Here is a 20,478-nt window from a genome sequence, read left to right as displayed (position 1 = left end):
AAAGGAGAGATCCGGTCATTTTAGGTTGTATGTTTGATGTGTCGCTAATCACTCACCAACATACAAAGGAACGTTGAATAATTCCAGATCTGCCCCTGTTGTCCATTCTGCAGACCCCTTGCAGCGGCATAATGGGAGAGTGTGTAAGAGTGAAAATCGCCTATTTTAACAAATGCAAAGTCTGTTTTTTTTCTCCTAGTACTCATCGTGGAGTCTCATGATACTCAAACATGCGCTGAATGTCCCTCATAAGCTACCGCTAATGCAGAACGACATGGCGCTGGTTGCTTGTTTCTCTCACAGACGCCAGGTTTTATTTAATTTAATTATTCAACGTTCCTTTGTATGTTGGTGAGTGATTAGCGACACATCAAACATACAACCTAAAATGGACGGATCTCTCCTTTAAGTTCTGTGAAATGGTGGATATTTTCATTTTAGAACAATTTAACAAACAGTCAAAACATACCAAAATATAGTGCTCACACAGAGCTTAGTTGAACATGGACATGTAGACAGTGAGAGAGAGAGAGAGAGCAGTTGACCCTGACCTCGACCGTCAATACAAACTAACCATGCTCAGTAAGGCTGTCGCATCCTGACTCACAGTATAAAAGGTTGACCCCTATCACACTGCATCTCTCTATCCCTGAAGTGCCCACTCCGTGTCTTATAAAAACAACCCATTTCCCAGCAGGGCACAGTAAAAAAAAAAAATCACTCTGAGAGTGTAAAAAAGTACACAATCTCAGAGTGAAATTAACCATCAGGATTTAACTGTGCAACGGCCTCTCCCATAAAAAAAAATTGAACGAGGGGGTTGGGTGGGGAGGGGGGGTTAACCAGCCAGTATTACTTTCCCCAGTGGAGGAACCCACAGGCCTGCCAGAGTGTGGGGTATTATTCAGCTCATTTCCCCTCATACTCCTTCCACTGGTGGATGAAATAGCCACGCTTTGGGAGCCTGTTCTGCACCCTGTTTTCCATGGGGGACTGTGCATGAGGTGTGTGTGTGTGTGTGTGTGTGTGTGTGTGTGTGTGTGTGTGTGTGTGTGTGTGTGTGTGTGTGTGTGTGTGTGTGTGTGTGTGTGTGTGCCCAGAGAGGTAGAGAGGCTGAGCAGCACATCGGTAGCCTTCTACCCTCGGGCGCTGTGCCAGTTATGGAGGTTATACCGCAGCGATGCGAGGAGAGTGGCATGGACAGACGCATCTCTCCCCCCCTCTCTCACACACACACATACACACTTCCCCTTTCTGCAGCATGTCTACCCCCATTATTTTCTCTCCATTTCTGTGTCTGTACTCATCTCTGTCTCTCCGGTACAGTGCTGTCAGTGGTGGAAGAAGTATTCAAGACTTTTACTTTTAAGTAAAAGTAGCAATACCACAATGTAGAAATACTCTGTGTAGTAAACGTCCTGCATTCAAACTTTTACTTGAGTAAAAGTCCAAAGGTGTTGGCATTAAAATATACCCTGTACCAAACGTAAAAGCAATCATCATGCAGAAAGGCCCATTTCATAATCATATTATTGGATTGTAATTATTTGGTCTCAAGATGTAAAGCATCTTGAGACCGCTTGTTTTGATTTGGCAAATTGGCCACTAAAATAAATTGAACTGAATTCATGTATTAATCACCTTAAATGTTGCAGCTGGTAAAGGTGGTGTTGATTTTAATTACTTTATGTACTGCTTGTACAACTAGTAACTAAATCTGGCAAATAAGTGTAGTGGATTAAAAAGTACAATATTTGCTTCTGAGATGTGAGTGCAGTATAAAATACCGCAAAAATGCAATACTCAAATAAAGTAAAAGTACCTCAAAATTGTAGTTAAAGGTAGGGTAAGTGATTTTCTTTGGTTAAAATAAGTGTTAAATAGCTCTATATTCTGATAGTACTCATTGCTATAGAGTGTTTGTTCAGTAAAAGGAGTCTCCTTGTCTCTCCAGCTCTTTATAAAAGCATTTTCGTTTCAGTTTCAGTTTAATTTCCAATTTTATCCAATCAGGATAGAGAACTCAATCAGGATATAGATTAAACAAGTGAGATTGGAAGTGATGACACTAAGAAATGAGCAGGCAAAATTAGAACTGGAACACTATAAAAATGAAGCTTAAAATGGGTACTTTCTCCTGATTGGCTGAGATTCTGACACCTACCGGAAAATGTATTTTCTGTTTATTAAAGAGCTGGAGAGACGGGGAGACATCTGTTACTGAACAAACACTCTATAGCAATGATTACTATCACAATATAGTGCTTTAACCTTTTAACAAAATACTTTTTGTTTTAACCCAAAAATATCACTTACCCTACCTTTAAGTACAGTACTTGAGTAAAATAATTGTGTTACTTTCCACCACTGAGTACAGTACAGTACAGTACAGTGTATATATACACAGTATGCTGTACCTCTAGCTCTCTGAGCACAGGATGGTCCTCGATGCCGGGGAAGAGGACCCTCATGGCGTAGGTCCGGTAGTCCAGGTGAGGGATGCCTGCTCGGTCCAGATCACTGGTCAGCTCATTGATGTCTGTCTGCAGCTCTGCAAAGGCTGGGGAGAAACAACACATAGGTTAATGCATGAGGAAAGAAAGAAAGAAAGAAAGAAAGAAAGAAAGAAAGAAAGAAAGAAAGAAAGAAAGAAAGAAAGAAAGAAAGAAAGAAAGCTTGAGGGAGGAGTTAAGACAGCATAAAAAAAGCCATCTTTAATCCCTGGGGAGCAGAATGGGAGAACCCAGCTTTATCTTCACAGTGTTTACTACCGTTGTGATAAAGCTGACAGTTAAAGCCTGAGATAGTCTTCATGTCAAAAAACTCAATATTTCACAGCTCTAAAGAAGAAAAAAAAAATCACACACACACACACACACACCTCTCTTCTCACTCATTTTTATCTTCTGGACAGTAAATTGGCTGTAGCTGGGGCCCTGAAGAGAGAGTGTGTGTGTGTGTGTGTGTGTGTGTGTGTGTGTGTGTGTGTGTGTGTGTGTGTGTGTGTGTGTGTGTGTGTGTGTGTGTGTGTGTGTGTGTGTGTGTGTGAGAGAGAGAGAGAGAAATCTGGGTGTGAGACTGCAGGTGAGCTGTAGTTAATTGGCTCCATCCTGATGGAGTGCTGCTCCGGCCCACAGCTCTGTAAATGTGCTATTGTGCCCTGGGGGAGACTCCCTGTCTGCTAGCTATCACAGCAGCACCAGCAGTCCCCCTGTACCCCCTACTGCCCCACCCCCCAATCCCTACAGACACACACACACACACACACACACACACACACACACACACACACACACGTATTAGAGACCCAGGAGCCCCTCTAAATCTACCCCTCGGGGCAGTATAATGCTGGCAACCACTAATGGGTAAAACATTCATCTTATTTCCCTGTCTGTCTGTCTGTCTGTCTCATCTATCGTGTCTGGCTGTCTGTCTTGTCAGTAGGTCTGTGTGTCTGGGGACTTGGTGTGTGTAAGGTGCATAGCTCACACGCTGTAAGGGGGGGGTCAGTAACTGGGCATTTTTAACAAGGTCCTCTCTGATGGATGAACCCCTCGGGAGCCCAACACAAGCCCTGCTGATGCTGCTCTTACGCTGGCCCGCTGGCCACGATGAGACCCTCTGCCATAGCGCCAAAGGCCAATCAGCAGTGTGCATTTCAGAGCATACATGTGTATTGTTCTATAACTCAAGTGGATGGCAGTGACCACAACCGCAACGATAACGGTGACAGTGATGAACGATACAGAGATACTTATATAGTTATACTGTAGTTATAGTTATAGTAATAGTGCTTGGTGTGGACAGGCTTTAACTGAACAGTGGGCTGTCTCTAACCTGTTGGTTAGATAGAGTGGGGCCAGAGGTCAAGTCAAGGCTGCCTGCTGTCGTCCTGCGTAGAGGGATCAAAGGTCAGGTGGGGAAACCTGCCATGCCACCTCTTCACCCAGGGTCATATGAGAGCTGATTGTGTACTGTGTGTGTGTGCACACTCATGCATAAAATACAGCTGTACTGTATTACTTGTATGTTACAGTAATGACCCATGAGGCTGTTAATGCTATCTTTCCTTATCTGGTACACAAGTCCACAACTGTACACCCACACCCACACCCACAGTGTGAAATCAATCAGAATAGCAGGGAATAGGAGGAGGCAAGATGGCCGCTGCTGAGTGAGCTCTGAGCTCAGGCTCCACCATTATTTATCTAAAAATAACCAGTTTACAATGCTGAACATAACTCGGAAAACGAGACATGAAAAGAAAAGGCTACCATGACTGGAAGAATATAAAGAAATGAGGGGAAACGTTTTTAAATAGCTACGAGGCGATGTTTTAATATCTCAGAGAACAAACAATTCAACCACGCTGACTGATCACCACCAGGTGCCACTCTGAGATGGCATCCGAGGAGATAACACTCTCACAACTGATGAAAGAGATCAAAGAAAGCAATGCGGGCATTACCCGACAGATCGACACAAAGATGGGAGAAGTGCAAAACAAATTAACTAATATCCACACGTCCCTGACTGGACTGGGAGAATTAATAGAGGAGATCCAACAGAGAGTCGGCGCTAATGAAGACAACATCACATGCGCTGCGGAGACCATTGCAACACTGGAGAAAGAGGTGGCTTTATTAAAACGCAAGAACCAAGAAAAAGAAGACGAAACGAGGAGAGCAAATGCATTCCTGGTTGGACTCCCCGAGGGAGTTGAGAACCGGGACCTGACTGCCTTTCTTGTGGGGTTTATACCGAAGCTGCTGGGCGAACATCTCGCCTCACCCTCACTCATTGAGAAGGCTTTCCGCATCGCCTCCAAGGACAAGAAGCCAAGCAACCCGAGGCCGAGGGCCGTCTTCATTCGCTTTCAAAGCACTAGAATTAAAGACGAAGTTGCCCGTTTGGCACGGGAGAAGAAGGCACTCTACTATGATACCACGAAAATATTCCTCTTCCCGGATCTAAGCCCTGAGGTGCGGAGTAAGAGAAAGGAATATGACCGAGTGAAAGAGACATTACGACAAAAAGGAATAACATCATACTCTATAATTCACCCGGCCAGACTCCGACTCCAATATAATGGCACTACAACGATATTTAACAGCCCAGCCGCAGCTGAGGACTTTGTACGAGAGATGGACGCGATGGATTAAAGAATGAAGAGGCCCGACAAAGAACTGTTGAGCCGCGGTGCGAACATGAACTCTATGGATGAACTTGAGCTTAAACTTTCCCTCACTACGCTAAAAGACAACAATGAACTAACAACAGACAACAACAGATAAGTGAAATGCACACCATGTCGATATTAAATGTTGCATAGATCGCATGTTGAATGAACTAAATGTCTAATGATGAGGCGTGAGAGGGAGAGTGAGAAAAAAAAAAAAAAAGAACAAAAAAAAAAACACTTCATGGACGATTCATATCTCAGCAGGGAATGGTCGCTAGAATTAAGTTTGTGATTATGTTGATGGACTATCATATGACTTGAAAATGAAAAGGGTATATTGTGGGGGAGGTGGTTGTCTTTGGGATTTAAATAACGAGGAGGGGAGTGCGTGGGGACGGATGGCGGAGTGGATCCGTGCGAGGCGCACGCCCGCTCTGCCTCTCTCTCCCTCACTCCCTCTCTGTGTGCGTGTGCGCGTGGGGGAGGGTGTGCTTGTTGCGCTCTCCCCTGCGTGCGCGCATGCACGTTTGGATCCTATAGTATAGTGAAGATTTGTATCAGAGCTGGTTGGGAGAAAACAGTCGCAAGGAATGTCGTGTGTGTGTGTGTGTGTGTGTGTGTGTGTGTGTGTGTGTGTGTGTGTGTGTGTGTGTGTGTGTGTGTGTGTGTGTGTGTGTGTGTGTGTGTGTGTGTGTGTGTGTGTGTGTGTGGAAGGAGTAGCACTATTTTGGCCATACGCTGTAGTGGTGATGGCTGTACAGACGAACATCAGCTGGGTGACGTCAGGTTACTGGCGTAACCACGGTTTTCTGAATTGTGTTTGTGTGTGTGGGGGTCTGCTGTGTGTGTGAGTCTGCTGGGGGGGGGGGGGGGGGAGGGTGGGGGTTACGTTTTCTTCATTTCAAAATTTTATGAATAGGATTGCTTATTTTCTAACGAGTATGTTTTGATTAAAAGAGATTTATACAGTAGATACATATATATATGTGCATATATTTTTCTCTTTTTTTTTTCTTTTTGTTGTTGTGAACTGAAATGAAAAATGGATTTATGGTATGGAGCCCAGCAAGGTAGAAGGGTAGGTTAGGTAGAGGGATATAATCTCAGCCACAAGAAAATGGGTTTCATGTGTGGTGCTATATGGATTTTATTATTCTCTGCTATGGGGTGGAGGGGGGAAGTGAAGGGGGGTAGGAAATATTATGGAGGGTGGGGGGTGGGATTGGGTGGGGGAGGGAAATACAATGCAACTATTTTCTCTCCTTTGTCAAAAAGATTGATGCTCAGATTACACTCAGTTATGGACCATATTGTAATGCCCATTATGAACAAAGGATTAATTGTGAAGAATTCCTTGAGCATGTCGAACATATATGAGTTGTTGAACCTAAAAGATCACTTTTATGTGGAGAATTGGACATCTAAAGTATTAAAATATCAACTTAATGTGACATGGCGGGTACTTTAACGATAATATCATATAATGTGAAAGGAATTAATAACCCTATTAAAAGGAGAAAAATATTGAACTATCTAAAAATGAAAAACTGTGGTTTGGCATTTATACAGGAAACTCACCTCACAGATAGTGAGCATGAGAAATTACGCAGAGATTGGGTTGGAAAAGTATTTTATTCATCATATAATTCAAGATCTAGAGGAGTTGCCATATTGGTTAATAAACAAATTTCTCTTAAAATACACTCGGTTGACAAAGATAAGGAGGGAAGATGGATAATGGTCAAATGTGACGTAAATAATGAACCATATACCTTAGTTAACGTCTATGGACCGAATAGTGACGAGCCACAGTTCTTCAAAGATATAATAGCTAAATTAACTTGCTCACATGGTCAATGCATTATACCAGGTGACTACAACTTGGTTTTGGACCCGAATCTTGACAAATCGACAAGGAACTCATGCACTCTAAGCAGAGCAGCAAAAACTCTAAAAGAAGGAATGTGTGATATGGGGCTTATCGATGCATGGAGATCTCGCAATCCAACAGTAAAAGACTTCTCATTCTATTCAAACGTACATGATACATATTCCAGAATCGACAATATACTCATAAGCAGACCTTTAAGTTTTAAGATTATTGAATGTAAATACCTAGCTGCCACTTTATCGGACCACAGCCCTATCAAAATGATACTAAACCAGACTCCCAATCACGTGAAAACTTTTAGATGGAGATTTCAAAACCATCTTCTAAACGACCCGGAGTTCATTATATATATAGAACATGAAATAGATGATTTTTTGGAATTAAATACAAACTCAGCCTCGGCAACCATGATATGGGAAAGTTTAAAAGCATTTTTGAGGGGACAAGTCATGTCATTCGCGTCAAATAAAAACAAAAAAAGTAAGCTATATCTTAATAGACTGGAAGAAGAAATCCACACACTTGAAATCCAACACGCAATCACAAAAAATTCAGACATAGGTAGCATCATTACTCAAAAACGCCTTGAATATAATAATTTGACAACTGGCAGAGCAGAAGCAGACATGATCAGGACTAGGTATCATTATTATGAAAATGGAGACAAGACGGGTAAACTACTCAGCTGGCAAATAAAGAAAGAGGAAGATGCTAAAACAATCCATTCCATAAAAAATAAAGAAGGAGAAATGGTATTTGAGCCGAAAGAAATCAACAGATGTTTTGAGTCATTTTACCAGGAATTGTACAAATCTAGGGGGAAATTAAATGCATCAAAATCTGAAGAGTTCCTAAATAAAATATCTCTACCTAGGCTATCGGACAATTTAAAAGAAAAGTTGGATGAAATTATCACAGCAGATGAAATTATAAAAGCAATGGATCACTTACAATTGGGAAAGGCGCCGGGACCGGACGGGTTTACAATAGAGTTCTTAAAAAAATTCAGAGGCAGGCTACTTACACCATACTTAAACATGCTTAATGACTCCTTTCAAACAGGGAGACTTCCGCCTACACTCGAATTGGCAACAATCAATGTATTTCATAAACCATCGAAGGATGAAACCCTATGTGGGTCATACAGACCGCTATCACTACTCAATGTTGATTTTAAAATAATCTCTAAAATGTTGTCTCTAAGACTGGAAATGGTAATAAGCTCACTGATTCATGAGGACCAAACGGGATTTATCCAACAAAGACAAGGAGCAGATAATATCCGTAGACTTTTTCACATTATAGAGCTATCCAAAAATGAAATGGAGCCTAGATTAGTGATGTCAATGGACGCAGAAAAAGCATTTGATACTGTGGAATGGGGTTTTTTATTTAGTACATTACAACATATGAATTTTGGCGAAACATTTATTAACCATATAAAATTATTATATAGAGCACCCAAAGCACAGATCCTTACAAATGGGATTCTATCAAAACCTTTCCCCCTGGCAAGAGGAACCAGACAAGGTTGCCCATTATCACCATTACTATTCGCTATCACTATTGAATCATTGGCAGCTGCTATCAGAACAAATTCAGAGATTAAAGGGATACAATTTGGTATGGAGGAGACTAAAGTATCTTTATATGCTGACGATTTATTGTTGTATATTTCAAAGCCAGATCAGTCTCTACCAGAATTATTTAACACAATAAAAGAATATAGCAACCTATCAGGATACAAACTTAACTACGAAAAAACTGAAGTAATGTCATTAAATGGCCACACCCAACTTAACAATTATCAACTGCTATCATCATTCAAATGGCAACCAAAGGGATTAAAATATTTAGGAATATCTGTCACGAATGACTTGAACAAAGCCTACCAAGCTAATTACATACCGCTTTTGGAGAAGACTAAAAGTGATCTACAAAGGTGGAAAAACTTACCTATATCACTAATCGGAAGAGTTAATATAATTAAAATGAATGTCTTGCCAAAATTTATGTATTTTTTTCAATCAATCCCGTTAAAATGTCCCTCCAAAATGTTTATAGAAATAAATAGAACCATCTCACGGTTCTTATGGGCTGAGAAAAAAATCAGAGTAAAGATATCAACACTGCAAGCCCCAATCTCAAAAGGAGGGCTAAATTTACCTAATTTCAAATTATATTATTTAGCATCACAACTACGAACCGTCTGGTCCTGGCTCCAAAGAGACAATACAAACCCAGCTTGGATAACTATAGAACAACAACTGGTGAAACCAATTTCATTGAGGACAATCCCATTTTTAGGCTCACTAAAAAATTTGCATAGGATCACAAAAAGTCAAATTATTAGCCACACATTCGAGTGTTGGCAGGAAAGCCATAAAATGTTAGGACTTCGCCCTGTTTTATTTAAACACACACCCCTATGGAATAACCCCTTAGTCCCAGATAATATAAAATATGGCATTATTGCAAGCTGGAAAGACAAAGGAGTCACAGTACTAGGGGATCTTTGTGTCAAGGAGATATTTGCCGATTTCACTTTCATAAAAAACCTGTATCAGATACCCGGAACACACTTTTTTAAATTTTTGCAAATAAGGAGTTGGGTGAAAACCAATATAAATAAGAATTTTCCTAGTATTAAAGAAACCCCAATTGAAAAAACTATATGGAATGCAAAATCACAAAAAGGATTAATTTCAAAATTATACACTGCTATGAATTGTGAAATAAAACATAATTCTGGACAGCACAAACAGAAATGGGAAAATGATATTGGATGTGTATATACGTTGAAAGAATGGGAAGATCTACTACAGAGCTCACAGAAAACTCTGGTTAGCACTAATCACAGACTTATACAATTTAAGATACTCCATCGTGTGTATTACACCCCACAGAGGATGCATCGATTTAGCCCCAACACACCTCCTACATGCCCACGATGTCAATCAGAGAATGGGGACCTCATACATATGTTTTGGAAGTGTACACATCTGAATAGCTTTTGGAAGAATATTTATAAATATATGTCTGAGATACTACAAAAAGAGGTTCCCCCTGACTCCCGAATATCCATATTGGGAGATGTAGAGAGGCTCACGGAATTTACCAAGGATGAGAGGAAATCGATACTATTAATAATGACGGCAGCAAAAAAATGCATACTGACCAATTGGAAAGCTAACCAACCGCCCACACTCAAACAATGGTGGAGAGAACTTCTGTCATACTCCACCTCAGAAAAAATCATGTATAATGTGAAAGGGAAACCAATGAAATTTGATAGGATATGGGGAAACATTATCAATAATGTACGAAACATTGAAGGGAAGCTATCCCAATAGGAAAAACACACAAAAGGGGGAAAAAGGGAAAATAATATTAATGGTTAAGGAGGGAGACTGGAAGAGAAAAAAAAAAAAAAAAAAAAAAAAAAAAAAAAGAGGGCTAAAAAAAAAAAAAAAAAAAAAAAAATGGTAGTGAAAAAAAAAAAAAAAAAAGATGATAAAAAATAATAATTAAAAAAAAAAAAAAAAAATGGTATCGATCTCCTCACAACAGCTAGGTACAAGAACTATAAACAGTATGAAAAACCGAATAACCATGTATAACAACAATGTATGAACTGGTATAAATGCTGGGAAAAAGAAAAAAAAAAAAAAAAAAAAGAATATATACATTTGTTATTATTTTTGTTGTACCGGGCTTTTGTTATGTATTATTATTATCATTGTTACTATGTTATTATCATGAATTCTATTGTTGTTACTGTTTTGTTTTTTGTTTTTTGTTTTTTTTTGTTTGTCTTTTACCCTTTTTCCTTTTATGTAAAATAACTGAGGGTATGAAGAAATTATGAAACAATGAACTGAGAGACCTATGAGACAAGGAGAGAGAGAAAGTGGAAAACTTGTATTTGTGTTGGTGGGGAAGGCATGGGGCAATGAAATGTGAAATGCTTTTAATGTTGAAAATCAAATAAAAATAGTTTAAAAAAAAAGAATAGCGGTTCTCCAGAACCAGCCCACTCCAAACAGACATGCGCTCCGAACAGCAACCTTGGCCCGAACGGGCATTGTACTATAAACGGAATAAACATGATCTCTTACTGGTATGCCTGTGTATTTTCCATGTTGTATGCTTCTAATGTTGTGAGGAACCAGAACAAAAAAAAATTGCGTGTGTGTAGACACTTTGTACATTCAGTGAATGACAATACGGGTCATGTGCAGGGCAAAGTGACAGAATCTGTGCGTTAGGCTGTGCACCAAAATGACTCACTGACCCAGATTTAGGACTGCTATCTCAACTGCATTATTCAAAACACACACACAAACACTCTGTAATTCGGTGAGGCAGTATGTAGAAATATCCATTTCTTTCTCTCACATGATTACGCCATGCACCAGTGAACCTCATTCACCATCTCATTCATCTGGTGCACGATGGACCAGCTCCTATCATCATTAACTCCAAATGGAAATTCCAGCCAAGCGACGGAGGCCCATTACGGCCATTGCTGTGGTACTTTGAAGTCAATCGATGGGCTTAGTGTGAAGTCCCCCGTATGGCTCGGCACTTAATCACACGATGCCTAGAGTCCCTTTTCTGGGGCAAACATTCGGTGAAAATAGCCAATTTACAAGCTCACAAACGTCTTGCAACGCGACACATTGTGAGCTTGTAGATTGACTATTTTCGCACAAGAGATTTGGTGTCGAAGGAAAAAAGGAGCATACCTAGTATAGACCCCTGCGGGACCTCAGTCATGTAAGTATATAGGGTTTGGTTAAAAGTCAATGTGCCTGATTCACTAAGCTGGTCGTAAATAACGTGTAAATAAAGTGACTAAAGGAGGGTGTATTTTCTCAAAGCAAAAACGGACGCGCAATTCATAAAGAGGTGTGTAAATCCCTCAAATGTGCGGATCACAGGTGTCATGATGAATCCGGACGGCTGTCAGCTGATCGTAAAATCTCAAGCGCGTTCCCAAGAAGTTCATTTGTATTGTTCCACGCCCCATTTCACACCATAAAAGGCAACAGGAAATGAAATATCCAACTTCAACTTCACCGTGCTGAAGAAGTTCAACTTCATCTTTCGTCAAAAAATACAGATCGGCGTCACATCGGCTTGTCAACTCTGTCTGCAGAAGCGAGTCCCGCGATTGCACGATGGATCAGCTGAACGTAATGCTCTCATGTGTAATGAGAATAAAAAAGTTTACAACGTTTAACCCCACCATCAAATAATAGGATCTGTTCTGGACACAGCTATATTTCAGCCATACTGTATCCTTCCTTGTCAGATGGTAAGACATGCGTTCATGTGATGTGGTCAATAATATTATAAATGAATCGTGCAACATTGGAGTTGGCATGATGAAAGTCAAATAGGCAAAACTGTGGCCACACGGCGCCGAGGGATCTAATAACTTGGCTCTAAATGCATACATTCCTTTACAGTACGTTCAAAATATGGGCGTAAACAGCTTAGTGAATCGGGCCCAATGGGTCTTCTGTTGCTGTATGCCACTGACCTTCCTTGCACTCCAGGGCGACTCTCGACTCCAGGTTGTCCATCTGCATCTGCAGGCGCTTGAGCGTGAGGTCGTTCTCAGCCGACTTGCGCTTGTAGGCGATGAGGACGAGAATGACGATGATGAGGAGGAGGCCTCCGCCGGCAGCGATGCTAACGATGGCCGGCAGGGTGAGCAGACTGTCAGACAGGATGTGGACTGCACCAGGAGACACATGGAGACCGCCGACCTGAACCTGAAGACAGGAACACACACACACACACACACACACACACACACACACACACAGTGTGATTCTCCCATTGCTAGGAATGTATGACAATGATGATACAAGGAAAGACTTCCAATATATACATTATTTACGAATGCACTGAAAACTACACAGTTTGCACATACAGTATAGCCGCCTACACATCGTTGTTGACCAAGTTGTGGGTCTGGGGCATGCACTCAATAAGTGAGCCGGCAACAAGAAATAATTGCAGTGGATTTTTGCCGAACCCTGACAGCTGGAGTACAGTCACGCTGCTACGCTTTTGACCCCCCCCACCTTCGAATGAATGAGCAATGATGAGAGTGAAACAATAATGGAGTTTACAGGTCAAACGCTACAGAGAAGGAAATCACAAACACATATGGATGGATAGCGAGAGAAGGAGGGTTAGAGACAGACAGACAGACAGAACAGAAAATTGCAAATGTCAAACTGAGACGTGGATGAATGAATTAAACTTTCAAAACTATCAAAACAATTACACAGCAAAAGAAAGAAAAAGGGAGAAAAAAGCAGAATGACAAAGACAGACAGACAGACAGACAGACAGACAGAGACTAACCATGACTTTGTATTGTCCAGTGAGGTTGGGTGGCTCACACAGCAGCTGGCTTTCAGACACAGTGACAATGCAGGGGGTCTCTCCTATCAACACTGTGTAGTTGAGCCTTCCCCCGGATGCTGGGGGGACCAGGTTTCTGCCCTGTGGGCACACAAAGATGGGGGGCAGGCAGAGTAGGAGGTAAGCTCAGATATATACAGTTAACACCCCCCCCACACACGCACACACACACACACACACGTACAAACCCCTTCCATAGTGCCGCTCAGGGAATAATCTGCTCCTACAAACACAATATGTCACCCTAAACAGACTTGAAATTGGAACCCTGTGTTGTGGCACAGCTGTGTCCATACGATCCCCCACTGTGATCAAAGAGAATGACGTCACTATCATTACCCAGTGAGTGATCCTCTGGATTAAAGAATTAGACCAATGGTTCTCAACCTTTTTTTTAGCTCTGGACAACTAGCATATTTTGAACAATCCTCAAGGACCAGCCCAATATGTATTTAGTACTGTATATACTGTAACAAGGCGTTCATTTCTATTTTAAAAATTTAACATGAACGATCTTACAGCCGGATTTATACTTAGCTGCATTGCGGTGGTGAGCACCGAAAATAGCAGATCTGATATTTTCGGTGTAAAACACCAAAGTATATTAAATTAAGCCCTTAACAGCCATTATTTCATTGCAAGCTTTTTTCACACTACAAGTGAAGTAGACAAGAGGATCACTGAAACGTATTTTGTGCAAGTAAGATGCTATAACTGAAAACAAATAAAATAAAATAAAATAAATGTGTTCCCCTGTACCTTGAGAATTATAGGCGAGCCTGGTTTCTGTTCCAGGACGCCGTTGGGGTTTAGGGGCTCAAAGTACGGGTTGGGGTAGTACAGGAAGTTGGTGTTGTTGAAGATCAGCAGTGCCTGCACGTTGTTGAAGATGAAACCAAACTCATCGGCCTGCTTGACCGTGTCTAAGCCTGGGTGGTACTCTGCCATCAGGGAAGGAGCGAAGCAACTCATACAGGTAGTGTTGAGCACTTTACACACCTGGCAGAAGGAAGAGACAGAGAGAGAGAGAGAGAGAGAGAGAGAGAGAGAGAGAGAGAGAGAGAGAGAGAGAGAGAGAGAGAGAGAGAGATGTGAGTTACATGTTAGAGAGAAAATCCAGGTTTCAAGATGCTTTTGGGGATGCACTCTGTGCAACACGCTCTGCCAACCTAAGCGCCCCGAAATGAAACATGAAACGTGAGCCAGTCGAGCGGGAGGGGCTTAGACGTTACAGTTGCTTTGTATGGCGGTCCTCTTTTCCATCTGCTTCTAAAATAAAACACCCAGTCAGAGTTACCCCTCTCATGTCCTGGTTATTACAACCCAGGGGTGTGCCGTTTCTTAATGCGCATCGGCACCGGCGTAAACCCTGCACCGTCAAGCGTGCAGCACTGCCAATAATGTGCATGTTAAAGCCCTTCTTTCCTCACAGGAGGGGAAAGGAGAACAATGGTTTTACTGGGCTGTCATTAAAGCTGACTTTATTGAGGAGGAAACCCAGGTCCATAAAAATCAGGGGATAAACTGCTTTCTCTGACAAAAGGCTAGGAGGAATTCCAACCGCAAAGCAAAACCCGTTTCTCCCATAGAATGAAAGTGAACGGGGAAGCTTCCGCGCTGACGGATTGGAGCAATGAGGCCACAGCATTGGCCTCAGGGGCCAATGCTGTGGCCCCTGAGGGCTACACGTGACCCCTGGTGTGACTATTGTCATGGCAGACCTCGGAACAGTTTAGTGCGGATTGGAGAAATGGTGCGCGTGTCAAATTCTGCATGTTACGTTTGTGACATTCACCGTCGGTCTGCCCATTCACCCGCCAATCTACAAGTGCACAATAAGTCGCAGCGTGATGTGCTGTGAGCTTGTATATCTGCTATTTTAAATAGGGAATAGTGTCTTTGTTATCGTTTTGGAGCAGAGAGGCCAGCCTTCCATCAAACAGCCCCCAGTCCTCAGAGAAGCAGCTCTAAACGGATGGGAGGGGGTGGTGGGGGTGAAAGAGGGGATTGATCGCCACCCCGGCAGGGTTGCAGTATCTCTACCTCTTCTCTCCCTCCCAGCTCTCTCTCTCTCTCTGGGGATGTAACTTAATTAGAGGTAAACGGCATCAAAGCAGCCGAACGGTGGTGACCAGCACACCTCCTACATACTGTATATATATATACCTGTTAGTAGACCTGCTCCCAGAGCCAAGCCGAGCAGATTGATGGCGACTCATTCAGCTCTCACTGAATGAGTGGAGAAGTTGGGTGGGGGGTTCTTTGGTAAACCAGTAAGCATGTACAATTGCATGTGTGTGTGTAGAATCCATACTTTACATGTGATCACCGCAGTATTTGCCCCTTTAAAATGGATAGTGTCGGATAGTGTCAGCTGACACATTTCCTCCCCAAATTTAAGCGTGTACATTAAGAAATCGGGTTGCACGCAGGATTTCACTGTAACCTGCAATTGACAAAAATGCTTCCTTCTCTTAGGTAAGATGAGATACGATAAACCGCAACAGCAGTAAGCGTGAAACAGGAACTGTATGTATATGCCTACTTCTTTAGCCGTCATTTTTAATAAGCTCTCTTCCCCTGATCAGCAGATGGGAATAAATGGCTGATTGCATTTGAGAGAGAAACCTCAAGTTCTGATATGGCCTGTTATCCCGCTGTTGGAACGGTGACATGTAATACCAGACAATCCCAGATGCTGTGGCAGCATCCTCCCTGCCTGTCATGTTTGGAATGGCGAAGACATTTGCAAATCAACTACAGCTCTGACTACCATCTGCTGTGTGTGCGCGCGTGTGTGTGTGTGTGTGTGTGTGTGTGTGTGTGTGTGTGTGTGTGTGTGTGTGTGTGTGTGTGTGTGTGTGTGTGTGTGTGTGTGTGTGTGTGTGTATGTGAGAGAGAGACACAGCGTGTGCGTGTTTCTCCGGTTTTACCACGGTCCTCAATCAACACTCTCTCTTCTCTCTCTCTCTGCCCCCCCCCCCTCTCTCTCTCTCTCTTCCTTAAATCAATTCCTTCCTTTACTGAATCGTGTCAAACAGTAAAGCAGCTCATCATGTTAGAATGTTGGCGGTGGTGTGTGGCAGTGTTGTGTGAGGTGAGTGTAAATGCAGAAGCCCAGGGTGGGTATGAATACGTAGTTATGGATTAATGGAGGTATTGTGGTTATTGGTGGAACAAATATCGGGTATGTGGGTTACACTGAAGGCGGGTGTGTTAATATAACTCAGAGAGTCTTTAATTTTGTTTACACCTTTTTCTTCCCAATAGCTAGATAGGTACTTTACAACTGCGCCAACCTACCTGTCCACCATGCTGTTAGAATTAGGAATGAATCATTGGAATATCTGCTGGCAAACAACCATGGACTTAACCATCAAGGAGAAACAGACTGAGAACTTTCTATAAGACTGAAGTTGCTTTAGATTAGGATCCCTCTCCTCTGGACTGAATAGCCCACAACATAATGAGTGTAACACTTGAAATGTACTAATTTAATGTAAATGTGATGCCCAAAATGACCTGCCTGATTTTAAAACTGCGCCAACCGAGTACCCCTGGGGAGTGTACAGTGACCGAATCTTTGTTACATTTGTACACTGAGTTATAAATGATTCAATTAACAATGATTTTACTGTGGAGTGGCTCAGCTGGTTATTGCAACGTGACAAGCCGAGTTTGAATCCGACTCCCAGTCTTGTCTCACATGTCTCTCCTCACTTTGCCCGGTGTCTCTAAGCTTTGCTATCCAAAACATTTAGCATAAAAATGCCAGAAAAAAGAAAAAGAGAGAAATTTTTTTTATTATTATTGTATTTGTAAATAACGCTCCAATGTATTTTTCCTCAAGGTACATGACAACTGAGCGAGTCGAGCAACACACTAGTTGCACAGTGATGACATCAAAATAATGATACAAAATTATTATGTATTCCTGGAAAGCAACCCCAAGTCCTCTATCTCAGGCAGATCGATTATAAAAATAACTACAAATTGTGCACTAGCCAACACAGCACAGCAGTACAGCTGTTCCTTTAGGCTATGTGGAGAAAGGAGCAGTAGTGCTCGGCAATGATAAAGTGACTTAAGGTCAACAGATAGAGGAAATAATTGGAATCATGCCCTATCCTGTCTTCTTTATCTAGAGTTGGATGGACCCGTGGTATTGTAAGGCACAAACGCTCCAAACCCTCTAGCTGAATTCATTATGAGGATCCACTGTGCTGCTGCCCACTCAACCACTCAGAGGTCTTTGGCCAGGGCAGTAGTGAGAGAGAGAGAGAGAGAGAGAGAGAGAGAGAGAGAGAGAGAGAGAGAGAGAGAGAGAGAGAGAGAGAGAGAGAGACACAGACACAGACACAGACAGACAGACAGACAGACAGACAGACAGACAGAGAGAGAGAGAGAGAGAGACAGAGAGAGAGCACAGAATGAAGACGAGGGGATGAGACAAGGGCTTTGCGTAGGAGAGCTATGAAGGGTCACAGAGTCAAAGGTCAGCCATTGGCTGTAAGTACTCCTACACTGTATCTGGGTTTCCGGCATGCCTGCTGTTCAGACTGTTAGCCCAGGCATTATGTCTATAAGTTCAACACCAATGCTGATCCTTCCATGAGCTCAATGCCACATTGTAACTAGCAGAGAGTTCCCCACGTCCCATGCTTTTCAGCGTATCTCCTCTCATACTGAACACGGTGGTGAAGAAAAATAATCTCACACTTAATGTGAACCATCCTCGGTTGAGCGCTGCTTCGCCTGTTGAATGATGCCCACAACACGTAACACGTAATGGGTGCAACACAGACCGCCGGAAATGGATATTATGCAAGAGATAAGAGGAAATAAACCTGGAGACCGGACGCCACTCAAGAGGAGGCAAAATGGAACCGCGGGGGTTTATGTATGTATGTATGATGTTCCAGAAGCCACTCCTGATGCTGATAATGAGACGCGTGACAACAACATATAGACATATATACAGTGTCATCATCATGTACATGGAAGCTGTGCTGCATGTCCCCGAGCAACCGTTATCAAAGCTCTCAGGGGATGATGGGATGCCTCTGCAGAACGGGCTGATTGCACAAAAGGAGGTGAAAGGGACCTCGCACCGCACCCACGTTCAAATATCTGTCCTCCTCATCAACCCCCCCTACAACCCCCCCCCCCCCCCATTACACCCAACGCCCCAAGCCTCTACGTTCTTTCACGAGGCGGCCGCTCATGACACGAGCCCCCCTGACGTCTTAATGACGGAGTAAATGTGGCAGACAAAATCCCTGCCAAGACTGATGGGGGTTGGAGGGGTTGTTCCGGGGCTGACTGCCAAAAGGAAAAAAAAAGAAAGAAATTTCAACTTTAATCAGAACGATGATTAATGTTTCAATTGTGAATCCGGTGACAGGTACAGAGCATGTCGTGAAGAAAATTGTCTCCCTATCTCCCCCAATGCCCCCCCCTCCCCCCGGGTCCCTTTGTGTATCTTCGCAGGTGATGCAAGAGGGAGGGAGAAGGAGAAAGGCAATTTAGACAGAGGCAGGTGATGCTTTGAAGGTCTGGTTGACAGGCAGCCGGCCCTGATTGCTATAGGCTGCCTTGGATGTTTGCGTTCCCCCAGTGACAAAGGAAGTATAGGAGGGGCGGACGGGACGGAGTGATGGGTACATTTTGTAACCTTAGTATTTAATAAGAAGAAATCATTCTTGCTGGTTGCCTCAAAGATAGCTGCTTCTTTTGCTAGCCACTGAGATGGGTGGGTGAGCGGTCACAGTGCAGAGATGAATAACTGTTTAAAGCATCCGAGTCTATCTACAACGTCTTAATCAGAAATTACCTAATTATCTTAACAGCTTATTAGAACCCAAAGTTGGCCATCACCACATCCGTTCTCAGGATTACTTTGTTTTAGAAATTCCAAGTGACAGTTCCACATGTGAAGGGCATAGTAACAAAAGGCTGTCTTACCCAGTTAAGAACTAGCAATCAGTTATAGAATTGGAGAACTTGATCTCACTTGATCGTTTTAAAATACTTGTGAGAAATACTCTGAGTTCTAACTGTACTTGTACATTCTGAACTGTTTATTATCCTGTAATGTATTTGTGTTTAAATTGTATGCTTTGTACACTGTAATCAGGGGTCATTGGAAAAGAGAGCTGGCTCTCAATTGTCCTTCCTGAATAAATAAAGGTGAAAGAAAAGAAAGAGTCTGACAATGTGGACGTCATGGCATATGATATACCCTATTTGCTCAAATGTGGTGCAAACATATCTGCTATAGATAGTGTGTAGCTGCTTTATAATAGTTATTTTTGCTATTTTTTAAAAAGAATTATAATGACATGCCCAAAATAGGGATGCCAGGTTGAAAGTGGATAAGTATGTCTATGGGTTTTCGAAATATGTAACCAAAGAAAATTATTAACAAGAACTTGTGATTCAATAATAACTACATCGGATCAATTGGAACACAGGTTCTTTTCCCCATTTCCTGAAAGGTTATGATTTTGGACATACAGTACAAGGTTTCTGCCCGACAGCATCAATAAGTCACATCCGGCCTCAGTTGGGTCTCCTGGATTTTTTACTTACTCCAATCCACATATTTTCCTGCTTATAAAAAACAACAGAAGGCTGCCCCCCCCCCCCCACCCCGCCCCATTTAATTATTTAAAAAAATCTTCACAAAAGAGTTATTTTACGGAAACTGTGTCCTCACTCCTCACATGGGTTGCCGGGGTTGTTGGAGTTTAATGTGTTCAGAGATGCTACAAGCGAGGCATGTGATTGAGATAGTGCGGTATAAAGAATGCAATTCAAAAGGGAGCGTGTGTGTGTGTGTGTGTGTGTGCGTGTGTGTGTGTGCGTGTGCGTGTCTGTGTGAGTGCAAGCCTCAAGTTTTGCGTGTCAGCACAGGCCTCAGTAACATCTGTGTAATATGCATCTCAGCCTTCCTAACTTC

General features: G+C 42.4%; 1 protein-coding gene across 2 annotated transcripts in view; it reads right to left on the bottom strand.

Annotated features, from left to right (window-relative positions):
* plxna2 (plexin A2) overlaps window positions 1-20,478 on the bottom strand; it is a 231,624-nt gene that overhangs the window by 36,402 nt on the left and 174,744 nt on the right. For both annotated transcript variants that reach the window (XM_080445644.1, XM_080445645.1), the window contains 4 exons: window positions 14,277-14,516; window positions 13,458-13,598; window positions 12,622-12,856; window positions 2,418-2,560 (listed from right to left, as the gene is read on the bottom strand). In XM_080445644.1, coding sequence (XP_080301770.1) covers window positions 2,418-2,560; window positions 12,622-12,856; window positions 13,458-13,598; window positions 14,277-14,516 — 759 coding nt within the window. The remainder of the gene's footprint in view (window positions 1-2,417; window positions 2,561-12,621; window positions 12,857-13,457; window positions 13,599-14,276; window positions 14,517-20,478) is intronic.

Source organism: Gymnoscopelus braueri (assembly GCF_963280865.1).
Source record: "Gymnoscopelus braueri genome assembly, chromosome: 12".
In the NCBI taxonomy this organism is placed as follows: Eukaryota; Metazoa; Chordata; class Actinopteri; order Myctophiformes; family Myctophidae; genus Gymnoscopelus; species Gymnoscopelus braueri.
This window is presented reverse-complemented; position numbering and strand designations above follow the sequence as displayed.